Source organism: Carcharodon carcharias, chromosome 2 (genome assembly GCF_017639515.1).
Source record: "Carcharodon carcharias isolate sCarCar2 chromosome 2, sCarCar2.pri, whole genome shotgun sequence".
NCBI classification, from domain to species: Eukaryota; Metazoa; Chordata; class Chondrichthyes; order Lamniformes; family Lamnidae; genus Carcharodon; species Carcharodon carcharias.
The window spans coordinates 93,765,169-93,785,733 of record NC_054468.1 but is presented as its reverse complement, the minus strand read 5'-3'; the positions used below and the strand labels follow the sequence as shown (position 1 = coordinate 93,785,733).

The 20,565-nt window shown below is 43.1% G+C and overlaps 1 protein-coding gene across 1 annotated transcript; it reads right to left on the bottom strand.

Moving 5' to 3' along the window:
* Positions 1–2,992: 2,992 nt before the first annotated feature.
* On the bottom strand, positions 2,993–14,578 carry LOC121275249 (E3 ubiquitin-protein ligase TRIM11-like). The gene is made up of 6 exons (XM_041182670.1): positions 13,954–14,578; positions 13,165–13,260; positions 11,470–11,703; positions 9,733–9,755; positions 7,627–7,757; positions 2,993–4,640 (listed from the first exon to the last, which is right to left on the bottom strand). The coding sequence occupies exons 1-6, from the start codon at positions 14,518–14,520 to the stop codon at positions 4,102–4,104; spliced, it is 1,590 nt and encodes a 529-aa protein (XP_041038604.1). The 5' UTR covers positions 14,521–14,578; the 3' UTR covers positions 2,993–4,101.
* Between the last annotated feature and the right edge of the window lie 5,987 nt (positions 14,579–20,565).

Genomic DNA, 20,565 nt, shown 5'->3' with positions numbered 1-20,565 from the left:
CGTGTTCATGGGATTGGAAGGTCCTATCTAAGGAGTCTTGGTGAATTCCTGCAGTGCATCTTATAGATGGTACACACTGCTGCCACTGCGTATTGGTGGTGGAGTGAGTGAATGTTTGTGGATATGGTATGAATCAAGTGGGCTGCTTTGTCCTGGATGGTATCAAACTTCTTGAGTGTTGTGGGAGCTGCACTCATCCAGGCAGGTAGGGAGTATTCCATCACACTCCTGACTTGTGCCTTGTAGATGGTGGACAGGGTTTGGGGAGTCTGGAGATGAGTTACTTGCCACAAGATTCTTAACCCCTGACATGCTCTTGGAGCCACCATATTTATATGGCTAGTCCAGTTGTTTCTGGTCAATAAGAACATAAGAAATAGGAACTGAAGTAGACCATTCAGCTCCTCGAGCCTGCTCCACCATTCAATAAGTTCTTGGCTGATCTGTTTGTGTTTCGATTTCCACATTCCCATCTAACCCTGTTAACCTTTGATTCCCTTGCCTAACAAGAATCTATCTACCTCTGCCTTAAAAATATTCAATGACCCCGCCTCAACCATCTTCTGAGGCACAGAGTTCCAAAGTTGCACAGCCCTCTGAGATAAAATTTCTCCTCACCTCTGTCCTAAAAGGGTGACATCTAATTTTAAAACAGTGCCCCCTAAATTCTGCACTCACCCACAAGAGGAAACATCCTTTCCACATCCACTTTATCAATACCATTCAGGATCTTGTACACTTCAATCAAATCACCCTTTACTCTTCTAAACTCCAGTGGAAACGAGCCCAGTTTGTCTAACCTTTCCTCATAAGACAACCCACTCATTCCAGGTATCAATTTAGTAAAAAACAAAAAAACTGCAGAAACAGAATTACCTGGAAAAACTCAGCAGGTCTGGCAGCATCGGCGGAGAAGAAAAGAGTTGACGTTTCGAGTCCTCATGACCCTTCGACAGAACTTGAGTTCGAGTCCAGGAAAGAGCTGAAATATAAGCTGGTTTAAGGTGTGTGTGTGGGGGGCGGAGAGATAGAGAGACAGAGAGGTGGAGGGGGTTGGTGTGGTTGTAGCGACAAACAAGCAGTGATAGAAGCAGAATATCAAAAGATGTCAACAACAATTTTGTTTTTATTTTTAAAAAAACTGCAGATGCTGGAAATCCAAAACAAAAACAGAATTACCTGGAAAAACTCAGCAGGTCTGGCAGCATCGGCGGAGAAGAAAAGAGTTGACATTTCGAGTCCTCATGACCCTTGAACGTCAACTCTTTTCTTCTCCGCCGATGCTGCCAGACCTGCTGAGTTTTTCCAGGTAATTCTGGTTTTGTTATCAATTTAATAAACCACCTTTGAACCGCCTCCAATGCATTTACATCCTTCCTTAAATAAGGACACCAAAACTGTACACAGTATTCGAGATGCAGTCTCACCAATGTCCTGTATAACTGAAGCATAACATCCTCACTTTTATGTTCAATCTCTCTTGTAATAAAGGATAGCATTCTATTAACCTTAATTACTTGCTGTACCTACATAAACTTTTTGTGACTCGTACTAGAACACCTAGATCCCTCTGTACATCAGAATTATACAGCTGTTCTCCATTTAAGTAACACTCTGCTTTTATGTTCTTCTTGCCAAAGTGAACTTCACATTTTCCCCACGTTAAACTCCATTTGCCAGATCTTTGCCCACTCACTCAACCTATCTATATCCATCTGCAACCTCCCTCATATTCTCTTCACAACATGCTTTCCTACCTATCTTGTGTCATCAATGGTAACCTCCAGGATGTTGATGGTGGGGATTCAGCGATGGTAATGCCATTGAATGTGATGGTTAGATTCTCTGTTGTTGGAGATGGTCATAGTCTGGCACTTGTGTGCATGCAAATATTATTTGCCACTTGTCTGCCCAAGCCTGGATATTGTTCAGGTCATGCTGCATGTGGACATGGACTGTTTCAATATCTGAGGAGTCACGAACATCATGCAATCATCAGAAAACATCCCCACTTCTGACCTTATGAAGGAAGAAAGGTCATTGATGAAACAGCTGAAGATGGTTGGGCCGAGGAGACTGCCCTGAGGAACTCCTACAGTGATGTCCTGGAGCTGAGATGACTGACCTCCAACGACCACAACCATCTTCATTTGTGCTACATATGACTCCGGCCAGTGGACAGTTTTTTCTGATTCCCATTAACTCCAGCTTTGCCAGGGCTCCTTGATGCCACACTTGGTCAAATGCAGCCTTGATGTCAAGGACAGTCACTCTCACCTGATGAGTTCAACTCTTTTGTCCATGTTTGAACCAAGGCTGTAATAAAGTCAGAAGCTGTGTAGCCCTGGCAGAACCCAAACTGGGCATCCCTTATCAATCCAAGAGGGAGCTCTTTAATCAGAGTGGTGACAATGTGGAACTTGTTATCACAAGGAGTGGTTGAGACAAATGGGAAGCTGGATAAACATACGAGGGAGAAATGAATAGAAGGATACAGCTAGCTGGAGAGAGGAGGCTCCTCTAGCGCATCAACATGACATACACCACTTGGGCAGAATGGCCTGTTTCTGTGCTGTCGCCTTGTTGTAAGTCTTTAGGCTCTGTCATCTCATGTAGCCCATTCACCATGTTTAAATTGAGATTTTCTGTTGTGCCAACAGCATGCCTCACTTTTGCCATCTTGGTCTCACATTCATGACAGCCAATACACACACTCAAGGAAATAAGTGAAACCAGACTCCTTCCTGGTGGGAGTGAGGCTTTATGACCAAATGGTATTCATAAAACCACCCGTGTGTTGTGATCGTGTTTCTAGTTCCAGATTGGCGGAGGGCCCTTAGAGAACCGCACATCAGTTACACAAATACCAGATTCAGCTGAGTCCATTTATTTAAAAGGAATGTATTTTAAGAAAAGATAGTTTTCATAACCAGGCTCATTTTATATGATTTGAAACTCTGCACTGGAGATCATACAGCTACACACTCAAAGGTTGGTTGAACCAGTAATCAAATTTATTTACAAAAATTACAACCATACAGAAATAAAAGTATACAGCAAATATCGGCCAGTATTACAGATATCAGACATCTTCAGAATGAATTTCCTACATAAACTTCAAGGCTTTTGTTGACTTCTTGGTATGTGAGGCCACATTCTTGTGCTAGTCACAGAGTCCAGCTGTTGGCATATATACCACTGGACTAGTAGTGTATAACCTTTATGGCAAAAAAGATTCTTTCATGCTGCAGATGTTACTGCAGACAATTATTTTCTGTTCAGGACAACTGACTGCTGATGGGTTAGATCAGAGAGAATTAATTTGCATAAAAGCTCAGATCTTTGACACTGGGGAACAGCAATCACAATTATTCCCCCGTCTGATTGGAATCTGCTAACAAAATGCTCACTGCACCTCAGAAGCTTGCCCATTTGACTGTTCTTGTCGAGTTACAAGAGCAACACTGAAGCACGCAACAGGCATCCCTGAGTTGCGTGTGTATTCAACATCTCAAAGAATGGAGTTATAAGCCCATTTCAATTCAAGTCTGATCTGACAATCTCTAACAGAGAGGCAGGCTGCAATTCCTGTATCTAATCCTTATTTCCAGACAGTATCTGTGTTTTGTCTTTCCCTCCTGAAGTAATTCTGTTTTTACCAATCTGGCTGACAGAGTCCATTTTGATTTCACAACATATAGATATATAATCTTATATAGACCCATAAGACATTATATAGGTCTGTTATGGTTTGAAGCAAGACTCTGGTTCTGGCGCACATGGATTCTACTTCAGTGGCTCTTTAGAAGAATTACAAATTATTTAGAAAGAATGTGAACCAGCGGGAATAGGGCCAGTTATGCAGCAAAAGTGTTGTTGCAGACAGAACGTGGAACTCAGTTCAGAAATGCAGTTGGTGAAGCTACCATTGTCTCTACATCATCTCTCCCAGCTGTGTGGATGCTGTGGTTTGGTGTCCTAGGTATAAAACATAGCAGGGAAGGGGCTTTAGGGCATGAGGTTCAGATCTTCATGACAAAGGCAGTTTCCTTGGTAAAAATAAAAGAAATGTTGGAACGCGGTGTATTTCAGTTGTACCAATCACTTCAGAACAGACAAGGATAGAGTCACCCCAATTCGAATTCGCAGTGCTGGGTGGAGAGGCTCAGTGAATGCTCCATGGAAGGTGTGTAATAAGGTTAGTTCAATCCCTGACACACTGTAGAAGGAGATTATCCCACCTTCAAAATCAATATAGACTCCCAAGGTGGAGGGCTTTTCTGCCTTGATGGCGATTCTCTTCCCATTGTGTAAGCTGGAAAGGCTGTCTGACCCAGAGTGAATGCACCAGGATTTGTCATTAAAGCCCAGCAGACATTCATTGCCTGCTCCTCTCCTGCTGATGCTCTTGTAACAGACTCCGATGCTCCAGGCCCCGTCACCCTCCTTAACCTCAATCTCCCAGTAAGATCGGCCACAACTCACAGCCTGAGCGCCAAGGATCTGTGGCCACCGGTCAAAGATTTGTGCGCTTTTGGGAAACACCTGGATCTGACTCGATGCTGATACCGTTCTATTATTGTTTGTCAGAGCGAGATAGGGATTTGCTGTGTCTGGGTCTAGAGTTGGTGTCTGTCCATCTGTCAGTAAAAAGGAGATAGTGAGGTAAATGACTTGTTCACCTCCTGCAGAGTATTAGAGTTTGTTTCTTAATAAATATCATGCAATTTTACCATCTTAGAGTAATCTGCTTCCAAGTTTGTTTATAAATTAGCCTTGGTTTATTAGTAGCACTGTCACCTCTGAGTCAGATCATGGATTCCAGTCTTACTCCAGAGACTCGAGCACATAATCCAGACTGACACTTCCAGTGCAGTGCTGAGAGTGCGCTGCACTGTCAACGATGCTGTCTTTTGGATGAGATGTTAAACGTAGGCTCCCTTCTAGCTCTCAGGTGGACATAAAAGATCCCCTACTTGAAACCTTCAAGATCTACTTGAAGAGGAGGGGAATTCTCCCCAGTGTCCTGGCCAATCATTATCCTTCAACCAACATGATGATCTGGTCATTTATTAATTGCTTGCAAATCAGCTGCCACATTTCCTCAAAAGGAAGAATGTGTAGGGTTCTAGGGAGGTGTGGGAATGGCACAAAGTGCATTGCTCATTCAGCGGGCCTGCACAGACAAGATGGGCTGAATGGCCTCCTGTGCAGAACAGTTACAGCAATTATCAAAATTGTAAACCATTTGGGAAATGGTGCTACAGAAATGCAGGTTTTTTTTTGCAAAAATATACTTTATTCATAAAATATCTTCAACCACATTCCAAAGCATTTCAAAATCACCATCACAAAAGGTACAATCAGGTTCAACTTTTACAACATGTATCACAAGGTGCATCAGTACAAACAATGAATGTTACAATCATTTGCAGACATTCCTTTTGAGCTGTACAGCCCAAGGGGCTCTAAACAGTTCCCAGTCCCTCGGTGCACTATGGCAGAAAGGTCTTAGGCAGCAACCCTTCCCCATTGCACCTTTGCGGCGGCTGCCCCAAGCTTTAGTGCGTCCCTCAGCACGTAGTCCTGGACCTTGGAATGTGCCAGTCTGCAACACTCGGTCGGGGACAACACTTTGCACTGGAAGACCAACAAGTTTCGAGCAGACCAAAGAGCGTCTTTCACCGAGTTGATGACCCTCCAGCTGCAGTTGATGTTTGTCTCGATTTGTGTCCCTGGGAACAGCCCGTAGAGCACAGAGTCCTGTGTCACAGAACTGCTCGGGATGAACCTCGACAGAAACCACTGCATCTCTCTCCAGACCTTCTTTGCAAAGGCAAAATCCACAAGGAGGTGAACAACGGTCTCTTCCCCACCACAGCCACCTCGAGGGCAACGTGCAGAGGGGGTGAGACTCCTGGCGTGTAGGAAGGATCTGACTGGCAGGGCTACATCTTGGTGCTTGTTGGAAAGTTCTGGCGATGAGGCATTCTGTCAAATGACTTTGTCAGTCTGCTCAGGGAACCATCCCACAGGATCCACCCTCTCCTTTTCCCTCAGGGCCTCTAAGTTACGTGCCGACTACTGCCTGACGGACTTGTGGTCAAAGGTGTTTCTCTGCATAAATTTTCCCACGAGGGACAGGTGGTATAGCACAGTCCAACTACTTGGAGTGTTCCGCGGCAGCGTGGCCAGACCCATCCTTTGCAACACCAGGGTCAGGTAGAACCTCAGCACGTAGCGACACTTGGTGTTTGCATACTGAGGGTCTACGCACTTGATGCAGCCGCACACAAAGGTGGTCATCAGTATGTGGGCGATGTTGGGCAAGTTTTTTCCCCCTTTATCTAGAGGCTTGTACATCGTGTCCCTGCGGACACGATCCATTTTCGACCTCCAGATAAAGCGGAAAATGGCTCAGGTGATCACCACCACGCAGGAGTGTGGAATGGGCCAGAACTGCGCCACATACAGCAACAGCGAGAGTGCCTCACACCTGATGACCAGGTTCTTACCCGCAATGGAGAGGGAGCATTTGCAAGTTTATTGTATTTTCTTACAAAGGTTTCCAGTAAGAATTGTGTCTGAAGGGCAAGCAAAATGGCCACAGTGACATACGTCTCTGATCCCACCACATTTAACCTGCTCTTTTGAGCAGGCGAGTGGCACCTGCTTTAAATATGCAGATAAGGTGCTAACAAATTCAGCAGCAGCAGCCAAATGCAATTTGAATTCTAGACCTTACGGTGGTGGTGGGGGGGGGGAGGGGGAGGGTGGTGTGTGGAAGCTGTCCTGACATTCCCACAAGGAGCTAGGGCCAAAAGAGGCCCAGTAAAATCAGTTGTTTTTGTTTCCATTTCTCTGTTCCACTTCAGAACCCAGAGCTGGCGAGCTCCTCCAACCCTTCAAGGAAACCTTCAGCCTCTTTCTCACTCCCTCCAAGCTTCCTCATGTCATTCCTGGGGACAATTCTTTCGGCGTCACAAAATCAGACCTCCCCACGGTCCAAGATCCCATTCCCACTTGCCTGTCCACCAGCACTGGTTTGGGTGGGAAACTGAGTGCCTGGGGTGCTTTTCTATGTTGAAAGTGTTATTATTAACAATTTTCATTGTGTGCTACATAACACAAGCATCAACTCAGTTTCTGCATTGTTACCAATAACATTCCCATTAAACCAGAGACTACAAGATATCCCAGTTCCAATCTGCCACCATGTGGTAATATATTTATACACTTAACCACAGCACTCCTACTTGGAAGTTGTCCAAATATTTTATTTGAAGCCACAATGTGAACATCTGAACATTTCATTTCTCCACCAAAAGATATGCTGATCTCCGTTGTACAGTGTTGTTCTAAACTGTTTCATGTGAAGTGGTCAAGTATTCATCACTAAATTCTGCAGTTTGTCTGCGCTCAAATATTAGATAAATGTTGATATACAAAATGGCACTAACTAGGGTAGAATGATTATTACACAGAGACAATTGGTGGTTACAGATTACAGCTATACTGTGACAGCTGAAACAGCAGAATTGAATGGGAAACTTTGACAGAAAAGTGAAGAACGGTTTGTGAACAGGAAGCAAGACCATTAAAAATAGATTTCTGTAGGATACTTACAGAGTTTGACCATCATCTGTCTGTTCCTCAGCTCTTCATTCCCCTCAACTGTACATTTTATTGGGTCTTTTATTTGCGAACTACCCAAAGTATAAGGTGTTGATGTAAGTGGCAGCGAGATATCCTTCAAGCTGGAAACATGTGTAGCAACAGTAAGATGATGTGTAGATGAAATGAAAATAGGACATGTGAAATAATACTGTGGCTGAAATTTTTACCAGAACGTCATCTCAAGTACAAAAATTTCTATAAAAGATAAAAAAGTATATTGACCAAATCTAAAGTTAGATATAAAACATTAAACACCTCCTTCACAGGGTCAGTTCAATAAAGGCAGTCTATTCTGGTCAAATCAGATACTTAACTTTACTAATCTGCCTATCCTTTTGGTTAGACACTCAGTTTCACAACATTTTACACGAGCATCACACCCATTGCAAGTGGTCCTGTCAAACTAGAGTGCCCTGAGAAACACAGTCCAATCATAATTATTCACAAGCAGCCAGTCAGGTCTTGAATATATTGAGCAGTATTGCTCATAAAATAATAATGCCATTTATGCAGCACCATGTCACACTAAAATGTCTCACGCCATTTTACGCAACTAAAATTATTCATTTGGAGTACTGACTTTTTCTGTAGGCAAATAGAGCAGACATGCTACACCAGCAGTGTCCCAGAAAGAGTATTCAGATAATCAGTGGTTTTATGGTGATGTTGGCTGCAGGAATAATGTTGGCCAGGACTCTGGGAGAACTCCCTACTTTTCTCAACTAGTGTCGTGGGATCTTTCTATCCAATGGAATATGAAGACAAGAGTAGAGTTAAACTTCCCAGGTGTGCCAATACATTAGGTGATTGAGAATGAAGGAGTGTGCTGTTTTTGACTGATTTTAATTTTTGGACTGACTGGTGTAACCTTTACCCTCTCTGTGCTCTCTCGCATTCCCATACTTATATTAGATCATATAGGGGCTGTGCCTGGATTGATTCTGTGCAAAGCGGGAGATGTGACTGCCTTGGTGGGTGCTGCTTCACTCAATGTAGACAAGCAGGTCAGTGCCACAAACTGATGCAGCACTCAAATATTTTTTTCCTTTATTCTTTCATGGGATGTGGGTGTCACTGGCAGGGCCAGCATTTTTTGCCCATCCCTAATTCCTCCTGAACTGAGTGACTTGCTATGTCATTTCAGAGGGCAGTTAAGAGTCAAACACATTGCTGTGGATCTGGAGTCACATGTAGGCCAGACTGGGTAAGAATGGCAAATTTCCTTCCCAAAAAGGACATTATGACTATGCCACAATCAGTTCCGAAAAAAGATCGACAAGGAAACCAAAATCAAGCCTTTACCCACCTTTTCTCTAGTGACAGGCTTTGGAGGGAGACTGTGGTCTCATGGTGATGTCACTGCTCCTCCCCCCCACCTATACTTTTTACATTTCTCTGACAGAAAAAAAATGTCTCAGTTACATCCGTCTGCCTCCAGCTGCAATCCGTAAAATAAGAAAGCACAAATGTCATACATGCATACCTACCTGAGCACAAGCACAGGGACAATGGATAGACAAATGTATCCATACTCTGGGAACTGCAATAAGTTTGACCCATTCACCACATGGATGTTTAATACAAAATCTGCCAATTCTAAGGTGGATTGTAGTAACCACTATAGATCATTAAGACCAAGCAGACCCAGGCTCTACAAGCATGGTCTGCCTGCATGTACTTACTAATAGAGTCAAGCATAAATCAGAGGAAACATACAATTATATTTCAACAAGTGTGCAGTATTGTGACTGGCTGTGTTGCTACATTCCTCTTTAAACTGATAGATATGTAAAATAGTACAAAATTAAAGCAAAACACTGAATGCTGGAAGGCTGAAATTTAAAAAAAGTGTTGGATATACTCAGCAGGTCTGGCAGCAACTGTGGATAGACAAACAGTGTTAAATGTTTCAAGCCCATATGACTCCACTTCAGAATTCAAGGAGGTAGAAATGTGATGGGCTTTATATCGTTTAAAGGGCAGGGGGGGAGACAACGTGTTTGTTTAGTGATGACTTTCACTGTTACTGTAGGTTATGAGCTGGTTTTCACTCACCGTGCAGCAATGGAGTTAAATTCCTGAAACAAAATAGACAGAGAACACAGATAAGAATGTGTAGATTGAATGTAAGAATGTAAGACAGAATGTGTAGATTGAACACGAACAGGCTCAAACATACTGAAAGGGTGGCTGTAGCCCCTATGGCCACAGAGCCATTATCCCACATTTATCTATGTTATACGTTAACAAAAGGAATATCCAAGATATACATGTCGAGCCCCAATGGGAGAGATTAGTGGATGCCTGATGACTTGATGGAGAAGTCACTTAAAGGATGAGGGGTTTTTAAGCAGAGTGTTTCAGCCTGTTTGGGCTAGGTAGCTGAAAACACTGCTGCTTCGGGAGCGGGGCAGGGAACGGTGAGATGGGAAATAGCTCAGTCGCACTAATCCCTGTCAGGAAAAATAGCATGTAGGCCAGGAGGAGATTGCAGAGAGAGTAGAGGGAGACCATGGAGAGTCTTACAAAAAGAGGATTTTAAATGAAGTATGACAAGGGATGGGAAACAAATATTGGTGAGAGGTAACAGAGGCAATGAGTGAGCAGAATTTAGTGCTGTAGAAGATATTTGCAGCAGAGTTTAGAAAGGGAGGAAAATGGGGGAGCAGCCAGAGCACCAAAACAGTCAAATACAGCAGTGATAGTCATGGATAAGGAATTCAGCAGCGACTGACTGCAGTGGGAGTAGGCAATCCATGTGGTGGGGAGCATGTGGAGTCTGAAACTAAGCTTAGGCGCAAACAAAATGCTAAGTTTGCAAATGTTCAGTTGAGCCTGAGGCATTGGTCATGAAAAAGGAGGGAATCCATGTCAAGGGAATGGGTTGTTTTTTTTTTAATATGTGAAAAATGGAGACAGAAGTTGCTGGCTTTCTATTTTCCCCAGACAGGTTACCTGACAAACAGCCTGATGGATGGAAGACAAGGAAAGTGAGAAAGAGGGCTGTCATCAGTTTCGAAAGCTGAACACAGTCATAGAAGAGCAACCCTCTGCACAACCATCCAAACCTCCACTTTCCCATCCAGCTGAGAAAGCTACCCAGCCATTACTAAGGAGATTCAGAGAACACCTTGAAAACAGTAAGGCAGAGTGCGCCAATTGCAGCAATTACATGAACATTACATAGAATCGCCTGGAGGTAACTCAAAGGGAAGCTGCTGAAAATGGATTTATCCCACAAAGAGACTGAATTATTCCTGAACAGCACATATAGCTCCCTGATTTTAGCTGGACATCAGCCCAAGTATCTCCTGGACAGGGAGGGGAGAAATGGGCTAGGTTTCCCATTCCCAACCACATATGTGCTTTATCAGAATTTGTTTGGAGATTGGGTGAGGATAGGAATGAACTTGACTATGAACCATTCCAGATTGAAACACACTGCCCGCGCCTACAGCTCAGCCACCTTCCCAAACCTAGTTTACTGTCCTTCTCTGACTATCTCATACACAACTGACTCCAGCGGTCATACAGGATCAATGCACTGACAGTCAGTCATCAAGAGGAGAAACACACAGGAAACAGCAAGATTTGTATTTGTAGAGCAAGCTAACAAAGATAGATATCCAGACTGACACTAAGACAAATTACTTAGCACAAATAACATAAATAAAGGTTCTTGATTTAATAAATATATTCAGTGATCGTTACTGATCTGTGGTTTATAATTTATTGTAATTAATTGCTTTGATTCCCTGCCCCCGCCAATCACTGCATTAAAATATTTATTACCTGGATAAAGAGGATGTCATCATACTTTTGTGAAAGCTTGTTGAGGTCAATCAGAGATTTCTCAAATTCTTTTGCCGCATTCTGGAGGTTGAGGATCCTTGCGTCAATCTCTGCTGTTACACGGGTCTGCTCCCTGTCCAGCTCTTCAAAGGCTTCTCTCTCTTCATTGTCAATCTGATGTCTGAGAGCCTCATACTTCTCCTCAATGTTTATTTCCTTCTCCTTTATTGCTGCCTTCAGTAGCAAAGATTTAGTGATTACACAATACAGATCTTGCACACTCTCTTCTTCATTAGTGATGTCGGCTGTGGCTCAGTGGGCAGCACGTTCATTATGATCAGAAGGTCGTGGGTTCAAGCTCCACTCCAGAAACTTGAGCTCTCAACTAATCCTCCAGTGCTGTACTGAGAGAGCATTGCAATGTTTGTCCTCTTAGGCGGACATAAAACATTCAGAATGCTATTCGAGAAAAAAAACAGAGGGCTTGCTGATCAATATTTATCCTTCTACCAACACCTAAAACAGACAATCTGTTTATGAGGAAGTTTCTTCTGCACAAATTCCGTCCATTACAACAGTGATTGGCTGTAAAGTGCTTTGTGTCCCGAGGTCATTAAATGCACTATATAAATGCAAATATTTTGTTCTTTTCTCACATACTCTCTCACTATTGGGGATGTGTCATTAAACAGAGAGAAGATTACAGCAAATAGACAGCAATTCCACCCTGCTTCCATCCCTTTCACGCTGAAAAAAAAAAATTCCCCTCAAATTGTGTCCACTGCATCGATTTTCATATGGGCCTCAAACGAGAGGAATGGAACCACAGGACCACTGATATTCATATTCAGTCTCTCTGGCTACTACCCAGTCCTGTCTATTCACCCTGTAGTTCAATCACTCCATCCAAGGTGTGCAGAGGGATGGCTTAGCTGAAGAAGCTTCCCTTAGTTAAATGATCACCATTTACAAATCAGCACAGACTGCAAATTAACCACAGGGAAACAGTACAGCTCAGCGTGATTCCATCTTTCTCTATCAGCTATCCATATGCTTCTAACACAGGAAAAGAATTGAAACCCAACTGATTTTTCCAATCTTTAGAGAGAAGATGTCGCGTTCATCTGCTCCCAATGCTAGACTGGACTTTGCACTCGATTCTGAGTCAATGTGCATCTCATTAACTCATTGGACATCAAATAGGCTTGACAAACAAAAGTAAAGAAAGACTTGTAATTTATATCGCAAAAGTGTACATCCCAGAGCACAATGTAGCCTGAGAAGTACCTTTAAAGTGTAGTCACTGTTGGAATGCAAGAAAAGCAGCAGTTAAAATGGTGCACAGCTAGAAGCCACAGAAAGCAATCTGCTAACGAATGGATAATGTACTTGACTGAGGGATAAACGTTAGCCAGGACACCAGGAAAACGCCTTGGCTCTTCTTCAAAATAGTGCCATGACATTTTAGATGGGGCCTCAGTTTAATGTATCATCTGAAAGATGACACCTCCAAGAGTGCTCCCGTCCCTCAGTACTGGACTGGAGTGTCAGCCTGGACCATGTGCTCACGTCTCAAATAGGACTTGAAACCAGGTACTTCTGACTTCAGAGGTGAGAATGCTACCCACTAAGCCACAGCTGACACCATATGTTGAAGCTTTATATTTAAATCCACCAACCAGTTGGATTACTCACCAAAGCATTTTGCTTTTCTTTCTGAAGATCTTCAAGGGTGACTTGTGAAGCTTCAGCACTGATCCTGAGCTTCTCCTGTTGATCTTTCAAATTATTCTAACAGGGAGCAGAGAAACAGTCATTTCATGTTGTTACACACCAGACTCAAATAGTCTGTAAATGATTGACAATTTAATGAACTCAACCTGACAACATATGATCCCTGGATTTTAATACAAAATGCAGAGACCTTTCATCTTTATTCTGCAAATTAAGGAGGCCTGCATTTTGCAACATACTGGAATTATTTGTATATTGAAATGTTCATAATAATGCAATCATTATTTTGTGCTTTATTTTTATTTTAATGATTGACTATAACCATTGCAAATTATGGTTGTTTTATTTGCATTGTCATTATTCCTTCAACAGTATCTTCCAAAACCGTGAGCTCTACCACCCCCTAGAAGGACAAGAGCAACAGATACATGGGAACCCCATGTCCTGGAAGTTCCCCTCCAAGCCACCCACCATCCTGACTTGGAAATACATCACTGTTCCTTCACTGTCACTGGGTCAAAATCTTAGAACTCCCTCCCTAACAGCACTGTGCGTGTACCTACACCACAGAGACTGCAGCGGTTCAAGAAAGTGGCTCACTGCCACCTTCTCAAAGGCAATTAGGGATGGGTAACAAATGCTAGCATGAATTAATTTTTAAAAATAACCATGGTGATTTTTCAATAAACCAATTATCTAGCTATCTAATTGAAATAAAGAACAAATATATTTTCACTAGCACACACATACCCTTAACTCCTTCACTGCTTCACTAATGCTGATTAAGTCATGGCCCTTGTGGCTTCCTATTAAAGCGCAGAGGCTGCAGACACAGACAGCATCGTCCTTACAGTAAATCTCCAGCAGCTTCTGGTGCTCGGTGCATTTGCCAATCGCCATGTCTGCCGTTGGGTCTGTGAGGGGATGGCTTTTCAGCACCACGTTCTCCTGGTGCAACCTGAGATGCATGGAGCACATGGAGACCTCACACTGGAGGCAGCTTTTAAGGGCGGAGCGCCTTTTCTTGGTGCAATAGGTGCAGGGGACAGCGTCCTGGGAGGGATCCAGAGCCAGGTAACTGGCAACGATGTTGGCCAGCTGGAAATTCTTCTCCAGGGTGGGCCTCACCCGGGAGCCTGCTCGACACTGGGGGCAGCAGTAGGTGCCGGACTCGGGCTCCCTCCACACCGCCTCGAGGCAGGCCCGGCAGAAACTGTGTTTGCAGCTGAGAATCACCGGGTCCGTGTAAATCTCCAGGCACACCGGACAGGTTAACTCTTCCTCCAGAGGCTCCTGCTGGAGAGCCGCTACCGCCATGTCGCAGAATTGCGAAACCCCGGAAGTGGAACGGGGAAGAGGAAGCAGGTTGCACAGCCCCTTGTGCACCGCGGAAAGAATCCCGAGCAGCAACTGGGACCTCAACTCACATTCCAGCTGGAAATAAATAGCCCATCACCCAAGAGCCTGCAGATTGTTATTATTATCAATAATTATTATTATTGTCATATTATTATATATTTTTATTATTTTACGGGATGTGGGCATCGCTGGTTTTAACCAGTGAAAGAATTTTTAAAAATTGTATATGTCTATGATTAAAATTCATTATATTAATTACTTTATTATTATATTACACAACTATTGCTCCTCAGACAATTCTTTTGCTGCCCAGTCAGTTTTTGTTCCCAGATTTTGCTGCATGTTTATAATATAATCTACTATTTTATAAAAATGCAGCAAAAACTAGGAACAAAAAGAATGATACAATAATTTAATAATATCTTTAAATTATTAATAATTTCACAGCAAAGCTGAACACAAGATGTAAGCTGGGATTGTTTACTAAAGGATAAACAGGAGGGAAGAGGTGAGGGCAGTGAATCAAGAGACTGCAGTCCCAGTTAATTTGTTAAACTACTGAAAACTGGTCAGTGTAAAACTGGTCAGCAGTGGAGGGATATAAAACAGTGATTCTCAAACCTTTTTTTTGGGTTGAAGGATCTCTTTTCAAATGGATTAGTAATCTTGAACCCCTGCCCCCCTAAATTATTGTATAATACTAGTGAAAGTGCTGCATGTAAAGTGTTTAAGCAACGCTTTTAAGAAACATATTTATTTAGATATCAGTATGTACAGATATCAGGGTGTACCTCTTCTCATTGCAGGGTCTGCTTATTCTTGGTGTGATATTTGAAAATGAAACTCATAAATCATTTCATATAAAAGCCAATATTTCTTGTTTCTCATGGAAAAGTGGACGGAGTTGCAAAATGTGGTTCCCCCAATACACCTGTAAAAATCCCATGTAATTAAAAACAGAACTTGATTTACTCAATCTGTTGAAGCAGCAGACCTGCAGGGCAGCAGCAGACTGGCAGAAGGGTGATCTGAGATTAAATTAGTTTGACAGCTTTCTGTGCTTAAGTGACAGTGCACCAATGAAAGAGGCTGTTTTTCACTCCATGCAAGCCTTTCAACCAAGAACCAAGAAGCTCAGCTTCTTAAGCAGCAGCAGTGGACCTGAGTGGTTATGTGATGGAAAAGTTTAATCTAAACCCTGACCACAGTGTCCTGGACAGTCACCCATGTCATCCATTAGTATAGGCCGCCATGCTCAGTAACCACTTTCACATTATCTCACGGCCAATTTGAAAGTCTTCATAGACCCCAGATTGAGAACTGTTTGTAAAAAAAATCTGCAAATAGTAAAGTGGGTGAAAAACAGGAAGGGAATAAAGTGGGAGGAAAAGAGAAAACGCTGCCAAGTGCAGCAATCCTGAAATTAGAGCAAGAAACACGAACAAAACAAGGGAGGCCTGTCAGTGGAAAATACCACTTATGTAGCCACTGCATGGTCGCAGCGTGAAATAGGTTGCTTAATCTGTTGTTCAAATTTGCTGCTGTCAGTCCAAGAAGACATTCTGCCTACCACACAATTCATGTGTGAATTTCAATGTCAGTGCAATGCCAGGTACATAGGCCATATATCCCAACAATTGGCTGATCTAATCAAGCAGCATGTGCCTTCAGTTGTTTGTAATAGGCAGAGTACAGACAATACTTAATCAACCCGCGCTTGCGAAGCCCATGACAAATGTCTCCTGTAATGGGGAGGCGATGGCATAGTGGTATTGTCAATAGACTAAAAATCCAGAGACCCCAGGGAAATGCTCTGGGGACCTGGATTTGAATCCCACCACAGCAGATAGTGGAATTTAAATTCAATAAAAAAATCTGAAAATGAAAGTCTAATGATGACCATGAAACCATTGTCAACTGTTGTAAAAACCCATCTGGTTCACTGATGCCCTTTAGGGAAGGAAATCTGCTGGCCTACATGTGACTCCAGACCCCACAGCAATATGGCTGACTCTGAACAAGGGATGGGCCTAATACATACTGGCCTAGCCAGTGATGTGAGTGAATAAAAAAAAACTTACTGAACAAACCCGAGTGTGCTAATAGCTACACTAACAACCAATTTAAGATGATCGTTCAAGCTGGCAACCTGGCTCATTTTGAAGTGACATATTCATACGCAGGGACCTATTCACTGCAAACAAAAGGAGTATGTTCAAGCCTTGTGTCTTTTTTGAATTACCTGGGAACCTATAGTTCTCTACTGTTTTCTCCATGGCAAATTAGAGTCAACTTGTCAACCAATCAGCACCCTTTTCTCCTGTAGTATAAATTGTTGTTTTGTTGAAATTTGGCATTCTTGTGTTTGTCCTGATGAGTGCAGGATGAAAAACTTTGGTATATGTCTCTTTTTAGCAAGTTGTCGACAGGTTAAGTGAATGGATGACACGGTGGCAGATGAGAATAAGGTGGGAAAGTGTGAGGTTATTCACTTTGATAGTAAGAATAGAAAAGCAGAATATTTTTGAAAAGGCGTGAAACTTGCAAATGTTGATGTTCAGAGGGGTTTGGGTGTACTCGTACAAGGAACAAATAAAGTTAGTATGCAGGTTCTTCTTATTGTGTCCACGGACAGTCTATACATGGCCCAGCCAGAACTGGACACATTTTTGCACCTTGTTGTTGAATTTGGCAAGATATGCAACAGTGCAAGGTTCCTCTAGCGATAGGCATTGCAGGAGATGTTGCATAGTCTGTGGCTCAGTTCTACATTCACAAGTTGTCGGGCAGGTTGTATATCCCTATTTGTTAAGTGACACCTTTGAACGACCTACAATAGTCCTAAGTCTGTTAAGGCACTTCCAGGTTGCCCAGTTGCAATTAGCTCCTGGGGGAAAGCTTTCATCTGGTAGAATTTCCATCGCTGGGGGTTGTTCAAGACTGGTGAGCCGGTCTTTCCACAAGGCAATGCGGGCTTCAGATGGAGGTTGATTGTAATGGAACAACACTGTTCACAAAGCTCTTCCTTGACTTTAGGCGGTTGGGTGTAGGTGTATGACCATGTAGAGGGTGTCTCTCATCTGATGTTTGAGGGAGTCGCTCTTTCTTTCTGGCTACCATTCTTATATCAGGGGGAGCGATATCCGCCAGGATAGATAGGCTGCTGGTGTTTGTTGGTTTTAAACAACCTGTGATAAGTCAACAGCTTGTATTCAGAACGGCATCCATCTTCTTAGCATGAATAGATCTTTCCCATGCAGGGCAGGTGTATTCGGCAATGGAATAGCAAAGAGCAAGTGCACTGGTTCACAATGTTTTCGAGCTTGCTCCCCATTTTGTGTTAGTGAAGTTATTCAGGGTGTTGTTTCATGCGCTCACTTTTGCCTTTATCTTTTCAATGTGGTTCTTGAAGGTGAGGCATCTGTCAAGGGTGACTCCTAAGTAGATAGGGTGCTCGCAATGCATCAGTGTTGCTCCACACCAGGTTACTTTAAGCTGGCTTTTAGCTTCACGGTTTCTGAGGTAGAATGCACAAACTTGCAAATTTGATGGGTTTGCGCAAAGGTGGTTTTCTTCATAGTAGGATGTTAGTCCCTCCAAGGCCTCAGAAAGCATTTTCTCCACCGTGTTAAAATCAGTGCTTTGGGTGGTGACACATAAGTCATCAGCGTACATAAAACGGCGTGTGATGCCTTCTATAGGTTGGTCATTCATGTAGATGTTGTACAGCAGAGGTGCAAGCATGCTTCCCTGAGGAAGACCATCCTTCAGAATACACCACCTGCTGCACTTCCCACCTAGTTCAACATAGAACCAGCGATTCTGAAGCATGCTATCTAACGGCTTTGTTAAGTGAATATCCTTTGTCATCTCTAGGATCTTGCAGAGAAGACGTCTATGGTTCACTGTATCGTATGCGCTGACAGGTCTACAAAAACAGCACCTGTTATCATCCCTTGCTCAAAACCATCTTCGACATGTTGTGTGAAGTTGAGCAATTGGCTTGTTGATTTGCCAGTGCGGAAACCTGCTTCCTCTGGAATGATCTTCTCATCTACAGTTGGTGCTATCTTATTGTGTATCAGGTGTTCAAACAGCTTATTGGTGTGGCAAAGCGGTGAAATTGGCCAAAAACTCTTAGGATCTGAGGGATCTTTTCCGGGCTTTAATAGTGCTATTACATGTGCCTTCTGCCAAATATTAGGTAGCTTGTGTGTTGCCAGGCAGTGGTTGTACAATTGTAGGAGCCATTTCTTTGCTTGCTGTCCAAAATGCTTTATCTGCTCCATTGCTATGTTGTCAAGACCAATTACTTTCCCTTGTTTTAGACTAGATATACCAGTTTCCAGCTCTTCCATGGTGAATGGTCCAGTGAAGCCAGGGTCATCACTGTACTTCTTCCTATCTAGTTGTGCTCTTGGTTGTTTCTTGTTGAGTTTTCCATTTAGGAGCAACTGGTGTGCAACAAAATAGCAGACACGTATGGATGTTGAGCAGCTTTCTTGGGATTGCCTCCAAGTTTGCGTATGAGAGACCATGCCTTCTTGCTGTTTTTTGTAAGATCTGTTGTCTCTATCAAGGTGTCCCAGGTGTTTTGACGCTCTTGAGAGATACTTAACATCACCCTTTCACTGGTAGGTATTGTTTCCTCTGAGAAAGGGTCAGATTCAAACATTGAGACATACTCCCAGTAGAGTTCAGCATTCTCTTTGGTGAGACCAGAGATGTAGTATGCGCTACAACCTCGGGGGATCTTCCTTCTGGCTGTTTTCTGGACAGCTTTTGCAAACAGGTTGTAGTGCTCAGGTAAAGGTTTAATGTGTTTAACCTTACAGTCAAGTGCTCGTGTGAACCCGTTTCCAATTGGCCTTCTTGAAGTTGAAGCGCCTTTTGAATGGTACGACGGTTGGTAACACTGCTGCATTTACTTGGATACCAATAGAACGGTGTTGTGTCTGTGGTATTGGGTATGTGACAAGCTTCTTGCAGAGGCCAGCGATGTCGTTGCTGACAATGGCAAGATCTGGGTTATAACCACACTTCCAGCGGGCACTGTGGAAGGAGGCTGGCAATTTAGGATCGTGGATGAGACTAAGCTGGTTAGCGTCCATCCATACTTCGACTGCTTCTCCGTTGTTGTTAGACTCCTTGTACCCCCATTGGGTACTGTGGCTATTAAAGTCTCCAGTGATGATCTGTGGTTTACTGTGCAGGTTGGGTACAGGGTTAGAGAAGCTGAAATCTGTGCCAGGTGGCTTGTACACTGAGGTCACTACTACTTTGCTCAGCTCTACAATTAGAATTTCGATGTTGTCCTCCTCTGTTTTAGAAGTGGCTTCTACAACTGAACCAGCTCTAACAAATACAGCACTTCCATATTGTCGATGAGGTCTTTCAATAACCGAGAACATTCCTGGTACTTTTGGGTGGTTGTTCTCACTTCCTTTTTGTGTCTCCTGCAGGCAGAGGACATCACACAGCAACTCATTGCATAATGTAGCGAGGATGTTTTGTTTAGCTACAGAGAACCCTTCAACGTTAGCAGATATAACAGTCAATGCCGGTCTTGAAAAAGACCCGTGTTTCTGACATCGACGACTTCTGTCTTCAGGCATGATGTTGGTACTTGATCAAATCAGCGGTATGAAAAGTATGCAGGTGCAACAAGCAATTAGGAAGGCAAGTGGCAAGTTGGTCTTTATTACAAGGGGATTAGAATACAAAAATAAGGAAGTCATGTTACAATTGTTCAGGCTTTGGTGAGACCACACCAGGAGAACAGTATGTTTTGGTCTCCATATTTAAGGAAGGATATACTTGCATTGGGCACAGTGCAGTGAAGGTTCACTAGATTGGTCCCTGGGATGAAAGGCTTGATCTGTGATGAGAGGCTGTGTAAATTGGGCCTGTACCCATTACGTTTAGAAGAATGAAAGGTAATCTCATTGAAACATTCAAAATTCTGAAGGAGCTTGACATGGTAAGCAATGAGAGGTTGTTTCC